The sequence below is a fragment of the Argentina silus genome, assembly GCF_951799395.1.
Source record: "Argentina silus genome assembly, chromosome: 15".
Classification (NCBI taxonomy): Eukaryota; Metazoa; Chordata; class Actinopteri; order Argentiniformes; family Argentinidae; genus Argentina; species Argentina silus.
In genome coordinates, this window is record NC_139669.1 from 510326 (window position 1) to 520325 (window position 10000).

General features: G+C 51.5%; 3 protein-coding genes across 3 annotated transcripts in view; 2 read left to right on the forward strand and 1 right to left on the reverse strand.

Annotated features, from left to right (window-relative positions):
* Positions 1–1233, forward strand: part of smu1a (SMU1 DNA replication regulator and spliceosomal factor a) — a gene marked incomplete at its 5' end in the record, with an annotated part of 13238 nt that extends 12005 nt beyond the window's left edge. The window contains 2 exons of the mRNA XM_083686843.1: positions 168–320; positions 543–1233. Of these exons, the coding sequence (XP_083542969.1) occupies positions 168–320; positions 543–641 (252 nt within the window). The 3' untranslated portion in view covers positions 642–1233. The remainder of the gene's footprint in view (positions 1–167; positions 321–542) is intronic.
* A 332-nt stretch (positions 1234–1565) lies between these two features.
* Positions 1566–2861, forward strand: LOC310816592 (actin-5-like; the record flags this gene model as incomplete). Its single annotated transcript, XM_083686844.1, has 1 exon — positions 1566–2861. The coding sequence occupies one exon, from the start codon at positions 1566–1568 to the stop codon at positions 2859–2861; it is 1296 nt and encodes a 431-aa protein (XP_083542970.1).
* A 342-nt stretch (positions 2862–3203) lies between these two features.
* elp1 (elongator acetyltransferase complex subunit 1) overlaps positions 3204–10000 on the reverse strand; it is an 11657-nt gene continuing 4860 nt past the window's right edge. The window contains exons 14-36 of the mRNA XM_083685844.1: positions 9913–10000; positions 9417–9520; positions 9252–9305; positions 9000–9105; positions 8751–8866; positions 8529–8602; positions 8353–8431; positions 7747–7826; positions 7389–7526; positions 7156–7241; positions 6874–7022; positions 6577–6700; positions 6394–6491; positions 6032–6233; positions 5643–5704; positions 5276–5338; positions 5050–5110; positions 4681–4794; positions 4391–4499; positions 4143–4270; positions 3856–4007; positions 3633–3708; positions 3204–3355 (exon numbers count right to left, since the gene is read on the reverse strand). The exon at positions 9913–10000 is cut by the window's right edge and continues 19 nt beyond it. Of these exons, the coding sequence (XP_083541970.1) occupies positions 3288–3355; positions 3633–3708; positions 3856–4007; positions 4143–4270; positions 4391–4499; positions 4681–4794; positions 5050–5110; positions 5276–5338; positions 5643–5704; positions 6032–6233; positions 6394–6491; positions 6577–6700; positions 6874–7022; positions 7156–7241; positions 7389–7526; positions 7747–7826; positions 8353–8431; positions 8529–8602; positions 8751–8866; positions 9000–9105; positions 9252–9305; positions 9417–9520; positions 9913–10000 (2331 nt within the window). The 3' untranslated portion in view covers positions 3204–3287. The remainder of the gene's footprint in view (positions 3356–3632; positions 3709–3855; positions 4008–4142; positions 4271–4390; positions 4500–4680; positions 4795–5049; positions 5111–5275; positions 5339–5642; positions 5705–6031; positions 6234–6393; positions 6492–6576; positions 6701–6873; positions 7023–7155; positions 7242–7388; positions 7527–7746; positions 7827–8352; positions 8432–8528; positions 8603–8750; positions 8867–8999; positions 9106–9251; positions 9306–9416; positions 9521–9912) is intronic.

Consider the following 10000-nt stretch of genomic DNA (forward strand, 5'->3'; position numbering starts at 1 on the left):
GATCGTCTCCTCCAATCTCTTTTGAGAAGGAGGAGAGGAGAGGAGACGAGGAAACAAGGAAAGACTTGAGATTCATCCTCAGACCATGGCACCCTGTTCTAACCTCTTTGTCTCTCTCCCCCCCCCCCTCCATCTCTCCCCCTTCCTCCCTCCTCCCCCCCCCCCAGATCGTGAGGAGTTTCAGTTCTGGTAAGAGAGAGGGGGGAGACTTTGTGTGCTGTACCCTGTCTCCTAGAGGAGAGTGGATCTACTGCGTGGGGGAGGACTTCGTGCTCTACTGCTTCAGCACGGTCACCGGCAAGCTGGAGAGAACCCTGACGGTACGACCCCCCCCTCCGCTACTGTGACCTTTAACCTCTGACCTCTCCCTTCAGCACAGCCCTGGTTGGAACTTGTCTAAACGATAACAAGTCTGGCTGTTCATTATTCATGATATGTTTGTTTTTTTACGACTGTCTTGGTGTCAATTTAGAAGACTGATCTAATGACTGTGTATCCTCTTGTCACACACACACCCTCCCTCCCTCCCTCCCTCCCTCCAGGTCCATGAGAAGGATGTGATCGGCATTGCCCACCACCCCCACCAGAACCTCATCTCCACCTACAGCGAGGACGGCCTCCTGAAGCTGTGGAAGCCCTGAGCCAATAGCCATCAGCCTGCCTGCCCCCTCTGTCCAATAGCATACCCCCTCCACCTACTCTCACTACGGCGAGGCGCTCACACACACACACACAACACACACCTCTGTTCTGACCTCAGATAGTTTTAATAAGAACATGTTGGTGTTGGATGGCCTCTGCACCCCACCTGAAAGAGTCTGGGAGGGAGGGATGAGGGGGAGGGGGAGGGAGAGGGGGGGGGGGGGCAGGCATTAGACATGATTCTTTTTTTAATCCCAAATATGTTTTTGTAAATATTTTTTTTATTGTTTTGTTTTTTCAAGAACATCTGGTTGGATACGTTTTCTCTGGTGCATCAACTGTCGTTTAGTTTGTCTTTACTTTGTTTTCTTCATTTCCTGGCGAGAAATATAAAGGGCTGCCATTGGTCTGTGTTGATTTGTCGTTCAGTGAGATCAGGATACTCGTACTCTCATGCGTGTTGCTGTTCCTAAATGTGAAATGCATGAATTATTGTCGTACCGCAACAATAAACCGTCTGTGTTTGACTGAGTTCACCCATTTTATGTAATATTTCTTGTCTGGGACATTAAAGATATTTGACCAGGTGAATTCTGATCTTCTTTCTTTGACCATCAACTGTATTCAGCTGAACGACATTTAATTTCCATCTTTTAATGTTTAATTATTTTTAGTGTTGTTCCTGACTGTGCTTTTGTTTTACTTTCTATTTCTCCATCTCTATTCTTCTTTCCATGCAATGTGGCGCTATACAAAATAAATACGTTGTTATTATTTCAGTTTGCAGACTGATCTAGAACCAGTTCCAAACGACGTAATAGATTCTGGAAGTATTGTAGAAGTCACGTCACAGAGGTGAGAACCTGATTACAGATGGAGATGTTCAGTCAGCAGCTCAGTAAATTGTGAAATGAGGTAAAAATATGGAGAACGACGATTCTAACGAATTTGTGGGTCCCATCCTTCCCAGAGCAGGTCCCGCAAAAGTCGCCCAGTTGATCCGGGTCGACGACAGCCAGAAGAAGAAGTCCGCCAAAACGAACCACACCTCCCGGTCTAAACCCAACAAACCGCCCCGCTCACCCAAACCACCGACACACGCCCAGGAGGTAGCGGAGCCGAGCCCGGACGTGCTTGTGAAGTCCACCCGGCCGGTGGTCATCGATGTCGGTACCGGCTACCTTAAAGCCGGATTCGCCGGGGACGAGGAGCCCTTGTGCGTCATCCCCAGTGTTGTCGGTGTTACGCGCCCGGGACCGTTGGACTACAAGCGCGGCTTCGTGGGGAGCGAACTGTCGGACCAACCGGACCTTCTACACGTCCGCCCGGTCCACAATGGCATCATAACGGAATGGGACGCCATGGAGAAGCTGTGGGAACACACGTACCGGGCGTTGGGGGTCCCCAGCGCGGAGCACGCGGTGCTGCTGAGCGACCCCCCGCTCAGCCCCACCACCAACCGGGAGAAGCTCGCCGAGGTCATGTTCGAGAGGTTCGGCAGCCCGGCAATGTTCATCGAGAACCAGGCGGTCCTGTCCATGTACTCGTACGGTAGAACCAGCGGTCTGGTCGTGGAGAGCGGCCAGGGATACACCTACGTGGTCCCCATCGACGACGGCGTCTACCTGCCCGTGTACACCTGCCGCGCCGAGTACGGGGGCCGCAGCCTCGACCTGCACCTCCAGAAGTTACTGACCGAGGCCGGGAAAAGCGTTCCGTGTGATCGATTGAATGATATCAAAGCCACGTGTTGCTACGTGGCCGCGGACGTGGAGAAGGAGCTGTCTCACATCCAGAGCGACGTGGTGGAGTACAAACTCCCAGACGGGAGGTCCGTCTCGTTGGAGAAGGAGCGGTTCCTCTGTCCGGAGGCGCTGTTCCAGCCCGGCCTCCTCGGTTCCCGCCAGCCGGGCCTCCACATCGCGGTTATGAACTGTCTCAACAGATGTGACATCAAGCTGAAGACGGAGATCCTTCAGAACATTCTGGTTTGCGGAGGATCCACCATGTTCCGCGGTTTCCCGGAGCGATTGCAGAATGAACTGGACTCCATGGTGCCGGGCGGTGGGGCCACGGTGGTGGCGTCCCCGGAGAGGAGGAACGCTGTGTGGGTCGGAGGCTCCATCCTCGCCTCGCTGTCCTCCTTCCAGTCCCTCTGGATGCGGAGGAAGGACTACGAGGAGAAGGGAGCTTCCGGCGTTTACCGACATTGTTTCTAAAAGCGACGTTATAAATGTTATAAATGTTATAAATGTTACTTCTGTGGACGAGTAAGAACACAGGAAGATGGAAATAATGAAATGAGCTACTTTTAACCACAGACTGACTCCTGTCTGTCCATTTCATCATCTGAGAATAGAAATAACATTTTACCTCCATCTGTTAAACTAAAGATTAGTGTATGCTGCAATTAGGCCTACAGCTGTTCATGAGTTGGTCACATAATAATAATAATAATAATAGATAAATAAAAAGTAAAACAAAAGCATAGTCAGTAAAAAAACAACAATAAAAAAAGATTAAAAGCGAGTTAAAAAAAAAAGATTTAGAATGACAAGAAATCCTTTATATTCATCTTTATTGATACATGGATGATAAGATAATAGTTTTACAGTTAAAAAAAGAAAAAGCAGCGACACACAAATCTACTGGAGCAAAAGGACCCTCCACGTGACGCTGCTCCTCATCTCGGGGGCCGGGGGGGTCTCCACCTCTGAGAGGGGGGACAGTGTCACAAGGAGAAGAAAGGACAGATTTTAGAAGTTGACTGAGTTGCTGGTACTGGCGACCGGGGGAGGCTGGAGGCTGGCGGAGGTAGAAATCAGGCGGGCTCATTATAATACTCCGTTCCATTCATTACAATGAGCCCGTCCTCCGATTTCTACCTCTGCCAGCCTCCCCTGGTGTTCTACCTCCCCTACCCGCCCCTGGTGTTCTACCTCCCCCACCCACCCCTGGTGTTCTGCCTCCCCTAGTGTAGTGTAACGTACCAGGTTGGGGTCCCGGGGGTCTCTGCTGCTGGTAGGAGGCCATGATACTGTTGGCCGTGGAGTTAGGACCCGTGACCTGGAGAGAGAGAGACACACACACACACACACACACACACACACACACACACACACACACACACACACACAGAGGGATGTCAAAGAGTGTGTGTGCGTGTGTGTGTGTGTGTGTGTGTGTGCGCGCGCGTGCGTGTATGTGTCTCACCGGAGCCTGTTTCTGCTGAAGGCCTTCATGCCACACCTCTGGAAGGCCCGCCTCCATCAGCTGGAGAGCCTCCCCATAGGCCAGCTGCAGCTTCGCCGCCTGTCCGTCAAACTGGAACAGCACCAGAGCCTTCAGCAGGCTGTGTACCTCCTCTGAGAGAGAGAGAGAGAGAGAGGGGGGTTGAGAATGGGGATGGAGGGACACAGATAGAGAGAGAAGACAGATCCAGGCAGAGACCGAGAAGAGAAGAGAGGGAATGAAAGAAAGATAAAAGAAAGAGATTCCACCTCTCATCTTGTCCAGGGAGGTGATGATCTCAGCCAGGGCGTGGAGCAGAGCTGTGTCCTCTAAGACGCTGCCTTCCTTCAGACTCAGCTTCTTCCTCTCCGCCTTCCTCCGGTTCTTAGAAGACCTCCTACAGGAGAGAGGGAGGGGTCAGTGGGGATGGGGTGGGGTGGCGTGGGGGAGGGTCCTGTATGAGGGGTGGTGGGGGGGTTCAGGGCCATGGGGGTTGATATGGGGGGGGGGGTCTTACGAGGAGATGCGTGAGTTGCTGTGGGAGTACTTGGAGCTGGCGTGACTTCCTGTCACACTGCTGGCCTCAGAGTAGAGCTCCGCCTCTGGACAGTCTGGCCCCTCCTCATCTGTGTGGGGGGGGGGGGGGGGGGGGGGGGGAATAACATGGACAAACCTTCATTGACTCTCTGAACATTTACAACCACCATTCACACAGCCGTAGTCATGGTAACATACCCAGTAACCACGGTAACATACCCAGTAGTCATGGGAACATACCCTGTGACCCCAGTAACCATGGTAACCTACCCAGCAGCTCCAGCCTGGCCTTCTCCTTCAGCTCCCTGACCACAGCCAGACGACCTTTATGACGGCAGAACAACGCCCTCTGAGCCTCCAGGAAGGACAGCTGGCTGCTGCACGCTACACACACACACAGACACAGAGACACACACACACACACACACACAGGATTTGATAAGTTATGGGTTCCTTGCCATACGTTATTTTGTATTTTATGTTGTTTAATCTTAAACAACATAAAATACAGAACAGAGCCATCCAATTAGGCCAAACTTAACTTAACTTTCATTAAATACTGATTAAACCGACATCAGTGAGCTGACTGAACTACTGTCAAGGCCATCCTGATGACGTTGCTTCAGCAGAAGTGTTTACCTTCCAGAAGAGCTGGTTTGAGGTTGGTTTCAATGATGTCTTGCCTCTTGTACATGTACACCTGGGACAGACAGGGGGGAAGACATAATATAATATATACATATAAAAAATAGCACAAAGGTTTATCATCCTCCATGGAGGACATTATTTACAGCATTAAGAGTAATCAACAGTCTTTTATTTTTCAGTAGAGGGTGGTGTGGTGGCGGCCATCATGTCTACTGACCAGTCGGAGAGCCTCTTCCCAGACTGCACCTGTGATCAGCGCTGAGATGGCCTCCTCACAGTCCTAAGGAACACGCAAACAGACAGACAGACAGACAGACTTTAATACCTCACAAAGAACTCTTAGTACAGTGGGTTGCTACAACAACATCAACGACCATCAGTAGCTTTAGTGGTTGAGGCAGAAACGTGACGAGATATGTAGAATACAGGGGAGGCTGGTGGAGGTAGAAATCGGAGGACGGGCTCATTGTAATGCATAGAATGGAACGTGTTCGATACCATTCCTTATTCCGTTCCATGCATTACAATGAACCTATCCTCCGATTTCCACCTCCCCCAGCCTCCCCTGGTGGCCTCTAGGTTACCTTGGCGTACTGCTCGAGCAGCAGGGCCGCCTCGGGGAATCTCCTCAGCTCCACCATCTTCTCTGCAGGGAGGAGACGCACCGTTAACAGCTTCCTGGTTAGGTCACATGGCCAGGAAGAGAACCTGGTTCTGGTAGATGATCACACCTCTATAGTTCTAATGGGACGACTGGGCCTTGACTGGACTATCTACCCCACAACCTCTGTTGCATTACAATCTACAGGCCTAAGACAGAATCTAGCCCACTGCTTTTATAGTAGGGTTCTAGGCCCAGTAGCTGGTCATACAGATGTATACAGTAGGGTTCTAGGTTCTAGGCCCAGTAGCTGGTCATACAGATTTATACAGTAGGGTTCTAGGTTCTAGGCCCAGTAGGGTTACCAGGTACCTGCCAGGTCTCGGGCCAGCAGCGCCAGCTGGTCAGGGGGGAGGGGGATCTGCTCCGCCACGCAGAGGGCGTGTCTCCAGCTAGCCCCGCCCACAAACGCCTGGAGCGCCTGCGCCGTCTCGCCGCATCGCCACAGCAACAGCCCCGCCTGCTCCGCCTGTTGGTGCTCCACCAGGTGCTCAGCATAGGCACAGCTCAGGGCCTGGGGGTCAGAGGTCAGAGGTTAGGTATAGAGAGGTAGGAGACATGTCAATAACTACTATAAATTCTGATAAAAAATCATGTTAAATATGTTTGAAATTATGATACCTAGCTATCATTTCATACTTGAATAGTTTAATACTCTTAGAACATTTAAGTACCTTATACTGGAGGCTGTCTGAGGGGTAGAGGCCCAGGGCCTCGTTGTAAAGCCTCTGGTCCTTCACCAGGTTCAGGGCCTCCGTGAAATGTTCCTCACCTGACACACACACACGCACACCACAACTCAGGTTAGTAAAGTTCTTATAGACATAGAAGTGTGTGTGTGTGTGTGTGTGTCTCACCAGCCTTGCTGAGGTGCTGCAGAGCCTTGCTGTATCTCTTCAGGTGCTTGTCAATGGTGTAGCGCTGGTAGTTGATCTCCAGGGTCTTCAGCATGTTCAGGAAGGGCAGGTACTCTTTAGGGTCCTGGGGAGGGGGGGGGGGGGGGTTAGACTGACCTCATTAACCCCCGAGGTCACATTCCATATCAATATCAATAAATTCAGGGACATTCCATTCTATTTAGTAAGGTTCTATTCTAGAACGTTCTTTTCTAGAAGGTTCTATTCAGTAAGGTTCTGTTCTAGAAGGTTCTAGACCTTCTGGGAGCGTTCTGCCACCATGAGGACCAGGTCAAAGTCGTAGGTTCCGAGGGAGTGGTCGTACAGCTCTGTCACGTTCACCAGGAACATCAGGTACTTCAGAGCCTCCTCTGCATCCACACCACTGGCCGCGCTGGGGGGGTTCACTACACACACACACACACACACACACACAGGGTCATGTAAAGTTACACCTGTAACTAAGATATCTGAAATGTGTGTGTACGTCTTTGTGTTTGTGTGTGTGTGTGTGTGTGTGTGTTTGTGTGTGTGTGTTACCTCGTAGCTCGTGGACCTTCTGCAGGGCCACCTCCAGCTCTGGAACCGTCTTCTTCACGTGAGACGTCAGGATAGACAGACAGTACCTGGAGGGAGGGAGGGAGGGAGGGGGGGGAGAGACAGACAGACAGACAGAGAGAGAGACAGAGTGAGAGACAGAGAGAGAGAAACTAATTAAATGTGATTTCATCCTCCTACAGAATAATACCAGTCCATAAGGAGACATCTCTCACTTGTGAGGGTCCAGCGTTTCCATGGAGCTCCTCAGAGCGTCACACACTATGTCCACCTTCTTCCTAGCAGCCCCTGGGGCAGGCTGGGTCGCGGCGGGGGTTGGACGGGGGTACATGGTGGTTGTGGTGTCCTCCTCTCTGGGGACGTGACAACATACAGCCAGCTTACAAACTCTGTTTAAGAAAAATACTGAATTCTCCTGATGTTAAAGTCCATTTAATCTGTCTACTATAGGAACTGGCTTGGCGTAGTTACACAGACAGACAGCCAGAGGGCGGCGTGGACACAGCCCGGCCAAATTAACAGGAATGTTACTGCTCTGGTGGTGGAATGAAAGGCGAGACAGGAAGTTGTTACTTGAGCTCGGTGAGGAAGAGGTTGATGTGGCTGATGGAGTCCAGCTGGTTGAGGAACATCTCAATGTTCTCTAGGAAGACCTGAGGGAGAGGAGGAGGAAGAGGAAGAGGAGAAGAAGGAGGAAGAGGAGGTAGAAGAAGAGGAAGAGGATGATGAAGAGTCATGTATTCCTTCCCTCTCCATCTCAGTCATATTTATACAAAATGCATTTTTAGTCAATAATCTGAATCTAAATTCTATTGAATATCAGTTCCAGGTCAGGGGTCACAGTGAGGTCACGCTCAGGTCAGGGGTCACAGTGAGGTCACGCTCAGGTCAGGGGTCACAGTGAGGTCAAGCTCAGGTCAGGGGTCACAGTGAGGTCACGCTCAGGTCAGGGGTCACAGCGAGGTCACGTTCAGGTCAGGGGGTCACAGTGAGGTGAAACTCAGGTCAGGGGGGTCACAGTGAGGTCAGGCTAAGGTCAGGGGGTCACGCTAAGGTCAGGGGGGTCACAGTGAGGTCAAGCTCAGGTCAGGGGGGTCACAGTGGGGTCAGGGGTCACAGTGGGGTCAAGCTCAGGTCAGGGGTCACAGTGAGGTCAAGCTGAGGTCAGGAATCACCCACCTTGGGGCTGTGGTCGTAGATGAGGTTGAGGTTGATCCTCAGCTTCCTCATGCACTCAAACGCCTCTCTGAACCTCAGGCTGAGACACAGAAGGACACAGACACGGTCATGTGGTGTGTGTGTGTGTGTGTGTGTGTATGATATCTTAACATCCTCTCCACCTGTCACCAGCTCACCTGTCCAGCCACTTCCTGAGCTGAGCCAATACCAACGCTCGATGATGGATGGTCTCCAGGTTACCGCGAGGCATCTGCAGACACACACACACATTAAACACACGCGCACACACACACACACACACACACACAGTCCTCAATCTCCATAACACATGCAACACATGACAGGTCCTATTGATTGTGCTAGTCTGTGATTGGTGTGATCCTGGATTCTAATCCGACCTGCAGGATGAGCCTGGTGTCCTGGGGTACCACGGTAACGATCCGGGAGCCCCTCTCCACCCTGCGGAGGGTCTCCTCGTTCTGACCTCCGTCTGACCCCAGGGCCACCTGCAGACCTGGGGGGGGTCAGGGGGTAAAGGTCACGCATAGTGGGGGTATGTACTCTATCACAACTATGTCAACAGCCTCTGAAGAGAAGTGTGTGTGTGTGTGTGTGTGTTTAATGTGTGTGTGTGTGTGTGTGTGTACCTTTGACAGTGAGCGTGCTCAGTCGCAGGCAGCGGCAGGTGTGTGAGTGTGTGGTCAGCAGCAGGAAGTCGTCATAGACCAGGAAGGAAGAGACGTTGGAGGCAACCTGGAGAAGAAGAACAGAGAGAGAGAGAGAGAGAGAGAGAGATGGAGAGATAGAGAGAGAGAGTCACTAAGGGAAATAAATAAACAATCTGAGATAATGATGAAGCTGTGATGATGATGATGATGATGATGGGGTTTCCTCCCTACCTCTGTGTCTCCCACATACAGGTGACACCTGTCAGTCAAACCCATCAGATGCTCCTGAGGACGTCACACAAACACACGCAGCAGGTCACAGACATCATCATGCACAGGTACCTTGGGTGTTTTAAAAGGGGGGGTGTGTGTGTGTGTGTGTGTGTGTGTGTCTACCTCATGTCTGATGAGACACAGGGCAGTCTGGGAACAGGAGACAGGGAAGTTGACTCTGCAGCCCTGGCAGTCTTGCCACTCCACCACAGAGGGCGCTGGTGAGTCTGGAAGAGACAGGATGTCAGAAGGTGTCTGAACACACCGTATGGACCTCAGGAAGGTGTCTGAACACACCATATGGAGGTCAGGAAGGTGTCTGAACACACCATATGGAGGTCAGGAAGGTGTCTGAACACACCATATGGAGGTCAGGAAGGTGTCTGAACACACCATATGGAGGTCAGGACAGTGTCTGAACACACCATATGGAGGTCAGGAAGGTGTCTGAACACACCATATGGAGGTCAGGAAGGTGTCTGAACACACCATATGGAGGTCAGGACAGTGTCTGAACACACCATATGGAGGTCAGGAAGGTGTCTGAACACACTTTACGATAGTCAGGTTTGACACAGGAAGTCGTGACAGTGTGACCCAGGAAGTAATATAGACTGACCCCAGAGGAACTTCCTGTTCTGTCCGTCCTCCAGCTGCAGGGCCACCGTCCCCGTCTGGGAGCTGTGACACATGCTGATCACATGACC